The sequence below is a fragment of the Trichosurus vulpecula genome, chromosome 2 (genome assembly GCF_011100635.1).
Source record: "Trichosurus vulpecula isolate mTriVul1 chromosome 2, mTriVul1.pri, whole genome shotgun sequence".
NCBI lineage: Eukaryota > Metazoa > Chordata > Mammalia > Diprotodontia > Phalangeridae > Trichosurus > Trichosurus vulpecula.
Window position 1 is genome coordinate 323635061 of NC_050574.1, and position 17100 is coordinate 323652160.

The 17100-nt window shown below is 35.7% G+C and overlaps 1 protein-coding gene across 1 annotated transcript in view; it reads left to right on the top strand.

Annotated features, from left to right (window-relative positions):
* STAG1 (stromal antigen 1) overlaps window positions 1–17100 on the top strand; it is a 376851-nt gene that overhangs the window by 335558 nt on the left and 24193 nt on the right. Inside the window, exons 23-24 of the mRNA XM_036742693.1 lie at window positions 10682–10774; window positions 13198–13372. Coding sequence (XP_036598588.1) covers window positions 10682–10774; window positions 13198–13372 — 268 coding nt within the window. The remainder of the gene's footprint in view (window positions 1–10681; window positions 10775–13197; window positions 13373–17100) is intronic.

A 17100-nucleotide genomic window follows, 5' to 3' on the forward strand; every position in this document is an offset into this window, starting at 1 on the left:
GTCTTGATATTCAGTGACTTTTATGCAAAGGAATATAGGAAAATATTGAAAAAATATAAAAACTATGGTTCTAAATTCAAGAAGTGGACCAAAGCCTTTTCTATCAGTCAGAAGACATTCTTCCCAATTTTAGCTTCATTTCCTTTGTATTTCCTCATGTAAAACATAAGGTGGTTAGATGTTAGTGTCCAACTGGGTTGATTCTGCCAGTGATGGAAATAAGTTTCACCAAACTTATAGGAAGAGGGAGTGATAATAATAAATAGCCTAGGGGAATCTAGGTGGCACAGCACCGGCCCTGGAGTCAGGAGGACCTGTGTTCAAATCTGGCCTCAGACATTTAACACACTTGACACACTTACTAGTTGTGTGACCTTGGGCAAATCACTTAACCCCAATTGCCCTGCCTTCCCCTCTCCAAACAAAAATAAAGATAATAAACAGCCTAAGTGTTGCATTGGTACCCACAAAAGTACTACAAAACAGGAGACTTCAGAACATTGCGTCTCTCCTTTTTAGCGTTTTAGGCAGCTAAGGGGTACAGTGGATAGAGAGTATGGGACTTGGAGTTAGGAAGATCTAAATTTAAATCCTACCTCAGACATTTATTAGTAGTGTGACAATGGGGAAATGATTAAACCTCCAAACCTCAGTTTCTTAATCTGCAAAATGGGGATAATAATTGTACCTACCTTACAGAGTTATTGTAAGGATCAAATGAGTGAACAGGTAAAGCTCTTTGCAAACCTTAAAGTACTAAATGCTGGCTAGCTATAAAGGACGTGGACAAGAAACAAACAGGATGAGAAGAAATGGATGTTTTCTATTCTATACTCCTGGAAGCAGTACCCACACTTATATGCCATATTCAAGTCATGAGTCCCATCCCACCAAGTCTCAGTGATATATGTATGAGAACAAATTTACCTCTTTGCATTAAGATCTCTAGTTCATCATTGTTGATTAGCCATACGTTTTACGTTTGTATATTTGTATTGCTGTAGGTTTTGGGGGGTTTTTATTGCTGGTTCTCAGATATTGTCTTACATGAATTTCCAGGCTTCTGCTGATACCTTCTTTTTTCTTTTTAATATTTTTTCTTTACTGGTACACAAATACAGAATAGAGAAAAGAAACAAAAACATATTTTAAATTTAAATATTAAAACTTAAATACAAAGTTAGAAAGGGAAAAAAAGCATATTATGTGCATAGCAGAATATAGAAGAGGATTCAAAATATGTAACAATAAATTTCATTTCAAAAAAGCCTGTATGATAAATAGTATACCTTGTGTTGAGAATTGTCCATCTTATCTTTGCTTCCTTGTGTTTTCTTTTGTTCTCTGCTGTGCACTTTTTAACTTTGTTCTTTTTTTCCCTCCCCCCTACTCCCCTAGAAGGCTGCAATATAGTTTAGATATGTTTCTCGATACATACATACACATACAGATGTATACATACACTTATACCTATCATGCATATATAGACACATACTTTCCCAGACATCTACTCCTGATCTTTGTTTTTATGTCTGATACCTTCTAACAGTATGCCTTCCTAGGATATCCAGCTTGACAGATATGTATGTGAATACTTTTTCTTCCTTCTCTCTTTCAATTTAAAGCTCTCTTTATCATATTCATGAGACACCAGGCAAATATTTTTATTATCCTCTTTGTAGTATATTCTGTTCCTGGCTAAGAACGTGTAACTTGAGCCGTGATCTGTACACCTAAATCCCATTCTCATATCCTGAGAACCAACTTTTTTAAAAATATAAATAGATAATATTATTCTCTCTTGTTTTTAGATCACCATTTCCCCTTGTATCCCTCTCTTGAACCTCTCTCAGGAAACCATCCTGTATTCTTTCTTTTTTTTTATTAGTTGTTATAAGAGGGAAGAAAATCAGCAAAATTGAAGTCTGGCATTATTTGCAGTATTCCATACCCTTAGACCCCACTTGGCAAAGGAACAAGAGGATGTGTCTTTTTATATCTCTTCTTTTTGGCAAAGCTTGGGCATTATAATTTCACATTATATTGTTGTTCTTTCCATTTGTGTAATTTTATTTTTGTTGTTCTTTCCATTTGTGTCATTTTATTTTGTATGTTGCTTTCATGGCTCTTCATTTTACTTAGGTCCATATTAGAATTTCCATGCTTCTCAGGATTTATCATGTTCATCATTTCTTACTGTACAGTACTATTCTGTTATATTCATGTACCACAGTTTGTTAAGCCATCCCCCAATCAGAAAGCATCTACTTTGTTTCAAGTAAGTCATAGTTACCCCTTCTACCTTATATAATACTCCAAATGTTCAGTTGCCCTTTCTCTTCCATTTCTTCTCTATATTAAATTCTCCTACCCTTCAACTACCTGAAAAAAAAATTAGGATTCATTTCTGCCACTTGGATTTCTTTTTTCTCCATTGTTTTCCTTTTGTAGCACTTAATTCCTTCTTGAAACTCTTTATTCTCCCTCCTAAGGTAGAGAGTAGAAAGTTGTTCTTCTGTCCTTTTCATCTTCCCGTATATAAGGGAGACCAATAATTAGTGACTGAAACCATCCTCCAAGCCTTTCTAACTTTGTAGAACCTGTGAGAGAGAGAGAGAGAGAGAGAGAGAGAGAGAGAGAGTATGTGTGTGTGTGTGTGTATGTATGTAATTTTTTTAAGATGAATAGGTTGACTTCTCAAATGGGTAACAGTCTAGAAAATTCATATATCAGGCAACCGTAGTTGCCTAACATTCCCTTTTAACACTCTTTGCAATGTCTTCCTTGGTCAGGAGCATTGATCTGCCTCATGCTTCATAGCATTTAACAAGTTATTGAAAGGCAGAAGAGAGTACCTGATTTTCAAGATAAATAGAACACTGCTATATTACTCAATGGAGTTATTTAAACATGTGCCACAACACAAATTAGAATTTAATGGGAAGTTTCTGTTACAATGATGGCACAAAGGGGCACCTGAATTCCAATATATATACTTAAGTGATGATGAAGGACACTGGATTGTAAAATAATGAAAAATTCCGAGACTTCACAAAAAGGTGTCCAGAACTACTATCACTAGAAAGAGAGTCTTACCATGAAAGTCAATCCAAGCTCAAATGAACAATTGTGTAGTAGCATATTAAGTAGGGAAGCTCCAGAGGGAACAAAAACCCACAGCAGCACCCTAACAAGGACAGCCAACCATAGAGCTCTGATATGGGCACTGAATCCTGCCAGTGCATTGAGCCCAGATATAACTTGAAACAAGAAAGCTAGCGGCAGAGGACCAAGAAATTATTGTGAGGACCTTATCGTCCTCTCCAAGAGTATAATAGGAGGCAGAGCCTGACCTTTGAACAAAATCCCAAATAAGGAACTGGGGATGTTAAATATGAATATATAGAAGACACTAAGCCGTATGAAGAAATATTGGTCAAAGACTTCCAAATGAGAAACCCAAAAGAAAAGAGTAATTCCACAGCAAATACAGGCATAGCCTGAAGGGGAGAACTGGTTTAGCCTAGAGACTACAAGAGTATATGAGACAGGGAAAGTGAAATGAGAGCTCTAAAGGGAAAAAAATGGAAAACAAAAATATGATTTTGTTGCCAGAACCCAGGAGAGCAGAATTGAAGAAAAAGAAAACTATAGACCAATTTCCATAATGAATATTGATGCAAAAAATTTTTAAATAAAATATAGCACAAAGATCATACTCTATGACCAAGTTGGATTTATACCAGGATTGCAGAATTAGGAACATTATAAACATGATTAACCATATCAACAAAAACAACAAAAATCATGATTATGTCAATAGATACAGAAAAAGCTCTTCAAGAAATACAATGCCCATTCTTATCAAAAACCCTAGGAATAAATGGAGCTTTTCTTAAAACGATAAGTAATATAAATCTAAAATTAAGAGCAAGCATTATTTGTAATGGGGATAAATGCGAAGCCTTTCCAGTAAGGTAAGGTGTTGAAGCAAAGTTGTCCATATCACCATTACTATTCAATATTGTACAAAAAATGCTAGCTATATCAATAAGACAAGAAAAAGAAATTGAAGGAACAAGGACAGACAGTGAGGAAACAAAACTTTCACTTTTTTCAGATGAGACCTAGAGAACCTTAGAAAGCCAACTAAAAGTCTAGGCCAAAAATTCTTAATAATAATAAAAAACCACTTTGACAAAGTTTTAGGATAAAAATCACAGCATTTCTATATATTGCCAACTAAACACAACACAAGGAAATAAAAAGATAAACTCCATTTAAAATAACTGCGGACAGAACACACAAATAAACTATATGAACACAATTAAAAACACTTCATACAACTAAAGACAGAACTAAACAATTGGAGAAATATTAATTTCTCATGGACATTCTGAGCCAATATAATAAAAATGATAATACTGCCTAAATTAATTTACTTACTCAGTGCCATACTAATCATACTACCAAAGAATTATTTTATGTTAGGAAAAAGGAAAATTCATCTGGGGCAACAAAAGATCAAGAAAATCAGTTTTGTTGTTTTTGGCAAGGCAGTTGGGGTTAAGTGACTTGCCCAAGGTCACATAGCTAGTGCATGTGTCAGGTGTCTGAAGCCAGATTTGAACTCAGGTCCTCCTGACTCCAGGGCTGGTGCTCTAGTCACTGCACCACCTAGCTGCCCCAAGAAATTAGTTTTTTAAAAGTGATGGAAAGTGGTCTAGCAGTACCAGATTTCACACTATACTACAAAGCAGTAATCATCAAAACAGTCTGGTATTGAAGAAGAAATAAAATGGTTGATCAGCAGAATAGATCGGGCACAAGACCACCAGGGAACCTGCACCTTGAGGCCACATTGTTACAGAATAAATCCTTTTATTTAGGGAATTTGTTCTGTGAAGTTTCGATTCGGTCAAAGAGCCACGACTTGAGGACATAGAGGGGCCACATGTGGCCTTCAGGCTGAAGGTTCCCCACCCCAACCTGGCGTTTGATAAACCCAGCGATCTAAGATTTTGAGGCAAGAACTCACTATTCAACAAAAACTGCAGAGAAAACTGTTGTCTGGCAGAAACTAATTATAGACCAGTATCTCACACCATATACCAATATAAGTTCAAAATGAATACATGATTTAGACATAAAAGGTAATATGACAAGCATATTAGGGGAACATAGAAAAAATTATCTGTGAGATCTGTGGATAAGGGAAGAGTTTTTCACCAAATGAGATAGAGATCACAGGAGGCAAAATAGTTTTTGCATAAACCAAACTAGTGCAGTCAAAACTAGAAGGAAAGCAGGAAATTTGGCCGGGGGAAGAGTTTGTAGTGTTTTTCTGATAAAGGTATTTTTCAAATACATAGGGAGCTAGGCCAAATTTATAAAAATGAGAGCCATTCCCCAATTGATCAAAGAATGTGAACAGGCCACCTTCAGAGGAAGAAATCAGTTATCAGTAGTCTTGTAAAAATGCTCCATATCACATTAGAGAAATGTGCATGAAACAGTTGTGAGGTACCACTTCACACCTCTCAGATTAGCTAACATGACAGAAAAGGAAAATGACAAATGCTAGAGGGGATATAGAAAAATAGGGACACTGATGCACTGTTGGTAAAGCTTTGAACTAGTACAAACATTCTTGAAAACAATTTAGAATTATGCCCAAAGGGCTATAACTGTGCACACCCTATCTAGCAATACCATTATTTAGTCTGTACTCCCAAAGAGGTCAGAGAAAAAGGTAAAGAACCCATGTGTACAAAAATATTTCTACCAGCTTTTCTTGTGGGGGCAAAGAATTAGAAACTGTAAGATGCCTATCATTTGGTGAATGGGTAAACAAGTTGTGCTTTATGATTGTGATGGAATAATATTGTGCTTTAAGAAATGGAAAGGGGGGTGGTTTCAACTTATATGAACTGCTGCAAAGTGATGTGAGCAGAAGCAGGAGAACATTGTGCACAACAATAATAGTATTGTAACAGTGATCAGCTGTGAAGGACTTAATAACTTTGATCAGCACAATGGTCCACAACATTTCCAAAGCACTTAAGATAGAAAATGCTGCCACCTCCAGTGAGAGAACTGGTGAACTCTGAGTGCCTATTAAAGCATCTTTTCTTTTACTTTCCTTATTTTTCTTGCTTTTTTTCCTACAACCTGGCTAATGGGGAATTATTTTGCGTGACTTCATATGTATGATGGGTATTACATTTCTTGCCTTCTCAGTGGGTTGTGAAGGATGGAGAAGAATTAGGAAGTAAAAATCAAAATAAAGAGGAAAGAATTAGAGGGAAAACATAGCTTAGAACAGAAGCTAGAAAATCTGACACAAGTAGCTGAGTTCCTAAAAAATTATAATAGACCAAACAAAATTCAATGATTCCAAGAGACAAGACATTTTAAAAGAAAATATAAGATATCTTCTCAAAGAGAGCTGATCTGGAAGAGAGGTCAAAGAGGAATAATTTAAGAATCATCAGTCTCATGGAAATTTATAACAAAAAAAAGCCTGGGTACCCTATTTTTCATCAAATCATAAACTGTCCAAATTACTAGAATTCAGGACAAGTGAAAAGAGAAAGAAAAGCAATGGCTTCTTGAATGGAACCTGTCAGCTCTTGTTAGGAACGGGAAAATAAGTGAAAAACAAATTCTTTTTCATAAAAACTGGTGTCATCCTAAATTAACTCGAACTTATACCAAGTAAAGGCAGTCTGTCTGAGATTATTAATGTAATAAAATGCATTTGAAATAGTAATATAAAAACAGAAGCAAAATGGATAAACAATTCAGTAGAATTAACATTCAGTGTTGAAAAGATATGCTCTTGAGAACATCCATGTTCCAGAATATAAAACCTTGACAGAGAACACTTTGCAGATCACTGAAACACATTTCCTCCAGTTTTTATTTTGTTTTTCTTAAATATATAGAACAAAACATAATGTACTAACAATGAATATTACTAGATATTGCCCCTGCCTTCAACCTTGGCACACGCTTTGTTATAAAAATATTTTTTGGTCATAGTTATAATAATGAAATTTTACCAGTATAGTCAACTTTTGTAGCTGCTTGACATACTTTTCATTTTCAGTTTAACTTGTCAAATTAGCATTTCCTTCTTTACCTTTGTAAGATTAGACAACCAACAAAGCAATAAATCAAGCCCTGATTTGTAGCCTTTTCCAGTTTCCTCGGTGTAAATGCTCACGTTGAACATTGACAGATCAGCTCCTGAGAGACCTAATTCCTACCTACTGTAGGTGTAGCCATCATAACTAGGGGTGTTGGCATATGTTCTAGCCTCTTCCTGGGGACATTTCAAAGGAAATTCATGTTTTAAGTAGTACTTACATCAGCTGGTCACTAAGATTCTTTCCAAATCTATAAAGTTTTTATTATTTTGATGAATTTGGACAGTCCAAATATTTGCCTAAGATCTTGTGCAAGACTTTACACACAACAAAGGTTAGTGCTAATGCACAGAGAAAGTCAAGTAATAAGTGCGGGATTACTCTGCGTGGTGTCTTCCCTGACTCTCTTGCTTTCTCTTCCATCAGTACAATCAGCTTGACATCATCATATGAAAATTAAAACTGCCAGTGTCTGAACATCTCTTTAGAATTTGAAGCACTCCAAGTCTTCCAAAAACCTTCAAGAAATTTACAGTCAGACTGAAGTACTGGCAGCCTGCCCAAACTTGGGTTGCCAACATTATAAGTTTAAATGATTTTTTGTAAAATGAAAGAATTACCAAAGGGGGAAATTGCCTTATGAATGGAACACTAGAGTCAGGAAAACTTAAATTTTATTTTAATCTCTTCTTGCTGACTGAGATTAGATATGTTTGAGGTCATTGAGTTCAGTCTCCTTGTTTTACAGATAAGGAAACTGAGGCACAGAAATGTTAAATGACTTATGCAGGATCACGTAGCTAGTAAGTGTCTGAGGCAGGATTTGAATTCAGGTAATCCTGATTCTAAGCCAATACTCAATCCACTGTATCATCCACTACATTCAATTTAAGCATTTTTTTGTGCTTAAACTAGAATTTTTTTCTAAGTAATGATTTTATTGTAAATTAAGAAATCATTAAATTAGCACCATGTCAATGAACTACTAAAGCTTATATTATACACCTGTATCAGTTTCAGGATTGCAGAGCTGACTCTAAAACATAAATGTAAGTGCTATTTTACTCTGTACACTATTACATTTTTATTTGATTTTGGAAGAAAAAATAAGATTCAAAGACTATGGAGAACATAAATATAAAATGATTTCATGATAATAACAGCTTTAATAAAGCCAGAGATATTTCTAGCATCTATGACAGGGTACATAAATTATACATATAGTACAAAACAAGATAACAAAGTGCTAAGAAGAAAAAAAGATTTTTTTAAAAGAAAAGATACTGCACTTTTCTATTTCCTGTGATTGAAAACTTCTAAATTTAAAGAGCTTTGATTATGAATCATAGGTGAAATTTGTAGATTAGCCAATGCTATAAACTTAATCAAAGTTGTTCAAATTTTAATTTGTTTTCCCTATCTCCCCTATCATTAATACTCTGTATAATTTTTTTTAAAAAGAAAATGTTGACAACCGTCGATCCTGTGGTTGATGAGTTCAGACATAACACTGTCAGTTACCCTCAAATTTCCTTGGCCCGTCTTCATTTGCACCTTGCCAAATTCCAACCCTAGATCATTCACACCATCTGCCTTCTTTGTTCGTACTTTCTCACTCTTGAATACTCCTGGAGAAAATCTGCATCTCAGGTTGTAGACAGCAGAATGTGGCATATATTTTCAGATATGACTATTTGATTGATTAATTTTGCTTAACTATACTTATTCCTTACAAGGGAGAATGGGGGAAAGTGACAGTGATACAACACTAACCTCCTCTCTTCTATTTTACTGATTAAAAGAGCTCAATCTTTTCCCCCACGCCACACCTCAAAACACCTCGTCATCTTCCATTTTATTCTCCTTAATTCCAGCTACTGGTGCAGTAAGCTATTTCATCTCCTTGCTCAAGCTATCCCCTCTACTTAGACCCTTAATCCTATCCCTCCCCACCATAACTCACCCAAGCAGGGACAGGTACACCCCAACCTTCTCCACAGGGACTTGCTGACTTTTAACATTTCTTTTTTTCCTCTGGAGTATCTCCTTGTCTACTGATTCCTTTCTTATGGCCTATAAATATGCCTATGATTTTTCCATCCTTTAAAAAAGACTTGTACTTAAACTTGCCATTCCTATTGTTCTATATCTCTTCTCCCTTTCACAGTCAGACTCCTAAAAAATGTGTATATATTTACAGCTTCCATTTCCTTACTCTTCATTCATTTCTTAATCCATTACAATCTGGCTTCTGACTCCACTACCAAACTGAAGTTCTCTCCAATGATCTCTTTTTTAAAATAGCTTTTTTATTATCTTTTGGTTTTATGTCCTCCTGAATTTCCCCCATATTTCTTCCCTTTCCTACCTAGAGAGTCATTACTTTATAACAAAAAAAAAAAAATTTAAGAGAAAGGGGGAAAAATTTAGCAACTGATCAATACATCCAAAAAAAATTGTTGTTACAGTCACTCTTCTACACGTGTAGGCCCCCTACCTCTGCAAAGGATTGGAGGAGATCATCTCTTGCATCTCTTCTTTGGAACCAAACTTGTTCTTTATAACTTCTCAACATTCATCTTTGGTTGTTTTATGCTTATTGTTTCTTTACATGGATGTATTTATTGGGTCTCACTCTTCCTTCTCCTTTAAGCCCTGTCTTTTCTCTATCCTACCTTCACATCTGCTGTATCCCTACTCTTCTCTCCATTCAGACTTGATGTGCACTACTCTATTTTAATACTATTAATTCTTTATTACATGAAGCAACTTTCTTATCACAACGAGCTTCACATACATCTACATTACCATGCCCATTCATGATTCTCTGCCTTTGTTCATTTGATTTCCTTCCTCCCTCACTCCCTCAGCTTCTTTTGGAATGACCTTCCCCTGACTCTTTTTACCTAAGTTCTATTGTCTCTCAAAGTCCAGCTCTCATCCTCTTTCATAGAGCCTTCAGCAACTACTCCAGCCACTCCAAATTTTTTTTCTCTCAACTTAAATTGCACTGAGAATTTCTAACACAAAGCAGAATATTTCATTGTTCTCCAATTTTTTAATGTACATTAGTTCTGTCTAGCAAAATTGTTAACCAGAGCAGAGGACATTTTACATTTTTTATATGTCATTTAGACTCATTTCCTTAATAAGAGTCATTGACTAAGTGGTTTCCTATTCCTCCCAGTGTCCCCAAGCTTCCCTCTCTTGCTAACACTTGTGTTCCACAAATACAAAATCATTTTAACAGCAGCTAAAACAAAACCTAATTAGGAAGGTTGACTCTCCTAGGGAGGAAATTGTTCCATATTCAAATAAATTTTGCTTCACAGATTTTCTTTATCACCTTACATTAATACAGATTAGCCAGGAGTTAACTTTCTTTGTAGCCTCTTAAAATAAAATTGGTTTTACAAATTGCCTTGACCAACTGAATTTGCTATTTTCTATTTGTCATTGTTTCTGTAACTTTTTAAGGAAACTATCGTTGATATTTGAACAATACTTCATGATCTGAACATATTTTTCAGGATGATTTGTTGGTATTGAGGAAAACTGTGAAATCCTTCTTGGCTGTTTGCCAGCAGTGCCTATCCAATGTTAACACCCCAGTCAAGGAAGAGGTAAGAAAATGTCAGTTACATTTTCCTTGTAGCCACATTCAACTGCACAAGGACAGAAAATATATTATCACAATTCCTTGGTCAAAATGTTTTGGTAAAATACATTTTCACTACAATTCAATTCTTTATTTGTGATTAGCCTTTTCATAACATAGACCCTTCTTCTTAAGTGTACCTTCTGACCATAGTAACAGGTTAGGAAATTAATTTTGTTAAAGACTTAATGAGTAGCACCCAGTTGCTTGCTACTGGCCCGGAAGAGAAGAGAAAAGATAGAGTCAAAATTGCATATTCCCTTTACCTTTTCTGTCTCTCTCTGAATTTGAACCTTGGTGGTCTCTGAGACCGTGAACATGAGTAACAGCAGGGTTGATGGCTCTCAGCACTGTCATCACTGATGCTGATGAGGTGCAGCAGGAGAAGCATGTGGAGTGTGGGCTCCTGTGTTGTGTTTGAGAATTCATTGTCCTCCTTCTGGGAGGACAGTTCTACCTTGTCCTTCTCACTAAAGCATCTGTACCAGAGTTTATAATTCACAGCCTCAAAGCTGAAATGCTTAAGAAAAATCCTCAATATAAATGCAAGATTCTAGTTACTTTATCCTGCATCTCTCTCTTCGCTTTCTTAGTACAGGTTCTGATGTCAGTCTTCTGCTTACAGATCTTCAATGGGAACCATTCATTTTCTAGAATAAAGCAAAAACACCTCATCTTGTCATTTAAAACCACTCACAGTCTGACTCCAGCCTGCCTTTCCAAATACTTTTACATTCTTTCTCTTCACATAATCCGTATTTCGACCAAAATGACCTAGTTGCTATTCCCAGAGCTTGGCCTTCCATCTTCTACCTTCTTGCCTTTGCCTTCTATGTACTTCCTCTACCTGTATCTCATAATCCTTAGCTTCCTTCAAGGTTTAACATAGGTGCCTTTCAAATTTTTTCCTCATCCCTATAGTTGTTAGTACCCTCTTGCACCTCAAATTATCTTGTATTTTTATCTCTGTATTATATTTATATCCCTAGCACCTAGCAACATCTTGCACAAAGTAGGTGCTTAATAAATTCTTGTTCGATTGAATTGAATTTTTCTCCTAGACTGGTTTACATACCTTGACACATAAGTAGCCTCTTTCATGTTTATTTCTTTAGCATATTTTTGCTCTTTGTGCCTACCTTCTTCATCTTGATAAATTACTCTCATGAATTGCCAACTGCCTACTCACAAACATCTGTTCATACATACAGAATGCTGGCCTTGCTGGGGGTGAGGAGGACCTCCCTTCTTCTCCCAACCCCAGCCTCCCATCTGGAGCTTTAGAAAACAAACATCCCACAGCTGCCACATTCTGTGCTCTCCATTGACGCTGCCTGGAGATGCCCAGAGCAACAACCAAGGAGAAAGTATTACCTGAATCTCTGCTTTCCTTTCTGCTAGACAGCAGGCAGTCAGCCTATTTGCAGTCAGGGATGCAAGAATTCCCTGAGTTTCATTTCCCTCTTGTGGCAGGTGGCTACTGACATAAGCACTCACAAGCTGTTTACCACAGAATATATTTTTCTATATTAACAGTTTTAGAAAGAATGTTTAAGTTCTGGAGCTTGCCCACAAAAGTCTGTTTTACCCATTAAGCAGTTGAAGTATAGTGCTGAGTATGCAATCCTATTTCAGCTAGCCACCATTTAAAATACTACCTTTTTTCAAAAGATGGATTCTATATTATAACTTAGAAACAAACTTTTGTAATACCTTCCATTATTGGGGATATTTTTATGAAATTCTCAATGAATGCTTAGAAATTCTGATTCTTACACAAAGCTTCTATTAAAGTATTTATTTCATGTAAACAATTCATCTAACATTAAAATGAAAAATAAAAATTAGAAAGTATTAGCATGAAATTCTATTTAGTTCTGAACTATTTAAGATTTGTCCTGCCTTAGCATTATAATCATAAGAAAATATCTGTAGGTAGAATAACATTGGAAAGGTTGCTATAAGGTATACAGTTGTGCACTTTTTTGTTCAGATAAAATTATATGTAATTTATTTCAGGCTGCTTTCAGAATCCTTCAGATCATTCTTCCTTTGAAGATTTTCATTTTCATGATTGGATTCAACTCGGCAAAATCGAGTTTTATAAGTTTTGACAAGATTCTTTTTTACTGTCTTTGAATTAATACAACCAAATCAAAGAAATTGCTTTCGTATGTAAATTAGTTGCTAGACTCATAGCTAACTTCTATAATTTAGCATATGACTATTCTTGACTAAGTTTGTGAAAGCCAGACCCAGGTGACAGAATTGGAAAATTCAAAAAATTTCTCCTAACATTTAGTTGTTTTCAGCATATTTGACTTTTTCTCATTTTAGAATCATGATTCTCATTCCAATATATTGATGGTGAATTTCTTTGCATTTCAGGCTTTCATGTTGCTTTGTGACCTCTTAATGATATTCAGCCACCAGTTAATGACAGGGGGCAGGGAGGGGCTTCAGCCTTTGGTGTTTAATCCAGACACTGGACTGCAGTCTGAGCTCCTCAGTTTTGTGATGGACCATGTCTTCATTGACCAAGATGAAGAAAACCAAAGCATGGGTATTTATAACTATCATCTTTAATATTGGTCTTGTCTTTAGAGCTCCTGAAGAGCTACAGGGGAAAAAATTGATAGAAAACTACTGATGGTGGGGAAAGGATTGATTTTTTTTTTAAGTTACTTTTTTTCCTGTGATAAATCTGCTTTCTGTCTAATTAAAGCAAGTTCAGGGTAACTGTTCTAAAAGGAAGAGATTAAGGTATGCAGTTCTCCCAAATATGCATCATTTGTTAGTCATATGAACAAAAGGAAAGAGGATACATTTTAGGGTGAAAACTATGCACAATAGATTTCTGTTGAGGGAAGTTTTCACGAATAAAAGATATCCATTTGAAATGACTAATATTGAATTTGTTATCAGACTCAACTGAATTTTTTTTAGTAGTTTCACAGTCTGTTTTTTATCATAAATCATTTGTAAAATTTACAGCAGATATTCTGAGAATGATATGTGAGTCATACCTGCCTTATATATCAGGATGTCTTCTAAAATCAGAGAACCCAAAATCTCTTCTCCTTCACAGATGTTAGGGGATGTATTTTTATAAGAATCTTGCTTTAAACTTAAGATTCTTAAAATATAACTAAACAGCGAAACAAAATTACTATATTTAGAACTGAAATTTGTCTCAGAATTTTCCTACTTTTTTTTCATAAACCAAAATCAAAGATTTCCTCTCACTCTAGATTGGGGTCTCTCAATTCAATATAAACTGCTAAAACAGGAAAGAAATCTACTTGTGACAAACAGATTGGGTTGTGTGTACATTGGGAAAAGGTCAGATAGTAGGAATATTGTCCAGAAATGAAAAGCAATAAAGCTATTGAGAAAGCTAACATTTAAGCAGCAAAAAATAGTGCACTACTCCAAAGCATAAGACACTTGTAGATAATGAAATGGTCTTCTGTGGTTAGTGATCTTCTACAATGATAGATGAAATATTTAAAATTAGCTGTGAGTCTATGTTGCTTCTTAGCTTTGATTTCCACAAATGGCTTCGAAGAACTACACAATAATAAAAATTTCTAGTATTCTCATTAACAATCACAGCATCTGAATCAAACAGTGGATTTTTTATGCTTCTGTTTTTACATCACATTCATTTCTGATTACCCTCTTTCTGTTCCTCTACCTAAAGGAGACTTGCCTCAAAACTTAGACTTTAAAAAAATAATAATTCAGCAAAACCAACATATCACCCTTGTCTAACAGTACTTAGAATATTTCACACCCCTACTACTCTATGTATACCTCTTCCACAAAAAGGGATGCATTTTCTTATCTCTCCTCTGGAGCCAATTAATATAATAATTGCACGACAGACAGATGCAGTGAAAGACAACCTCTGTATTAAGGAACAGGAGGAAATTTGTTTTTAAGTAATATTGCTACATGTAAACTCTTAATATTCATAGGAGTAATTAATAACATTACTAATATATTTGACCCAATTGCAAAACAAGCAGCGCTCATAACCATGAAGAAGTACTTCAAAATGTCATAGAACACAAAAATATTTTAAGCTGTTTGTCCAAAAACCTAAGAATGTTGTATGGGATTCTGCCAGACATATTCCTACTTCAAGGCCTTTTCAAAACACAGATTCCCTCACTTTAAAATCCTCCTTCTTCTGCATGTGTAAGAGATTCCTGCTCTAGAATGTATTTGAAAATACACTAATTCAAGAAATAAACTGATGTACAAATGTAAAGAGCTTCATTCAAAACAAACCTTCAACTTTAGCAAGTCCATGAAATGAAAAATCAGCAGAACCTAATTATATCACTCAGAAAATGAGTCTGATAACGTGTCAGAGGCTATATAAACCAATGAATTTTGTGTTTTATCTTTATGTAACCCATGACCCAGTGCCCTCCTAGGCTGGGTTCACAGTATCCAGGTCTAATCTAAAAAGCTGACCCAATTGGGTCACTGTCTCTGTAGTTTATGTGTACCTACTCATAGTATAAATATACTGGTAAATATACAAAATATGTTCGTATCAAGATGTCTGCAGATGCAAGGGAAAGAGCCCCCAGCTCCCACTCAAGCATGCCAGGTAACAAATGCATATCAGGCAGGGGCAATCCTAATTTCACTTAAAAAAAGTTCAGAAGACGTAAAGGAGCCCATAAATAGAATTCTAAATACATAAAGTATTCACAGTAGCCCAAAAACTTCTCCCTTTGAAAGGAAATTGAACCTAGTTTTGCCAGTAGGGCAACATTCTGACACTCTTTTGAAGCCTTAGCTCTCCCACAGGATCCTATACAATCTATCCCAAAGTTATCATGCCTCCTGTGACCTGTAGAAGACAAATATTTTAGAGCTGTTGGACAGGTGTCCTTTCTTTCTATCAGGCCTTCCCTATCCAGATAACTCTCAGTGATAGCAAGTAAGATCCTTGTCCAGGCCTGCACAACTTGCAGTCTACCAGGCCACTTATGGCCCTTTGGTGGCTCATAGCATGCTAAAGGATTTCAGGCGGCCCTTGAAAAATGTAGATGAAGACATCCTTTGTATGTAGAAGAAATCTTTTGTCGTGCTGCAAGTGGCTCTGGCCACAAGTTGTGCAGGCCTGTCCCACCCAGTCTCTTACTTTCTCCATGTCCTAACTTTAGTTCCTTTACTGTTCTTCAGCCATAGCGACATAAGAGTGAGCCTCTTTTTTTGCTAAAAGACACAGTGCTTGGGAACTCTGTGCTCTACAAGTTCCTGTCTCCAAATTCTTGAGCTTGAGGTTACTGTCAAGACAACCCCCAAGACTAGCACTGCCCAAGAAATCTCCCTTGTTTGCTAAAACATGAGATTGGGGCCACACTGCCTAGAAAATATTCCTCCTTCTGTATATAGGAGGCAGGAGTTCAAAACATTGTGAACTCTTCTTTTAGGTCATGTGGGCTAATTCATGTAGCTTCTGTGTGCTTTTCTAGCATACCCTACCATTCCCAAACCCTAACTCCTACATTTGGGAAAAGGGATACAACTAAAAGGCACCAAAAAAAGCATAAGGACTGTTACTCCTTTTTTATAATCTGGAACAGAGGAATGAATGACTCCTCCATTCACCTTTGGAATGGGCATCCTGTAGTCATTCCTTAGGAGATACCAAGACAAGTCTCCAAACCAGCCAGTTTATGTTGGAGCAGCCTTAATCTCGAAAAACTAATCAGGAGTTGTCTTAACAAAATACCCATGGGCGTATTCACACTCTACAGAGGAACTTGTTTGCTGGGGAACTCCTCAGATCAAACCCACTCCTTAAGCTTATCCTTCATCAACTTTTCTGAAAAGGAATACTTTCTGAACTCACTTTATACATTAAGACATTAGAACACATGGAACATAACTTGACCTTTTTTGTCAAAGTAAGAAGTCTGATTCTAAGATTTTTGCCTATTTCTCACAAACAAGTTTTCATTTTTAACATTGTGTATCCCAAGATCATTTCAAATAATTGTGCATAGTCAATGTTTGTTGACTTAAATTGAAACTGATGAAAATAAAGTGATACTAGATTCACAGTACTAAATTTTTTCAAAGTTTGTCTGGTCCAACCTTTACCCAAATGATGAATTATCTATAACACTACAGCACATGGTCATGCAGCCTCCATACTATAACATTCACTTTTTACTAGAATTTTTTTTAACTGAAACATTTACTAGGCAGTTCTTAGGAGGAAATAACAGTATACTTTTTTTTGTGTACTTTGAATCAAATGAC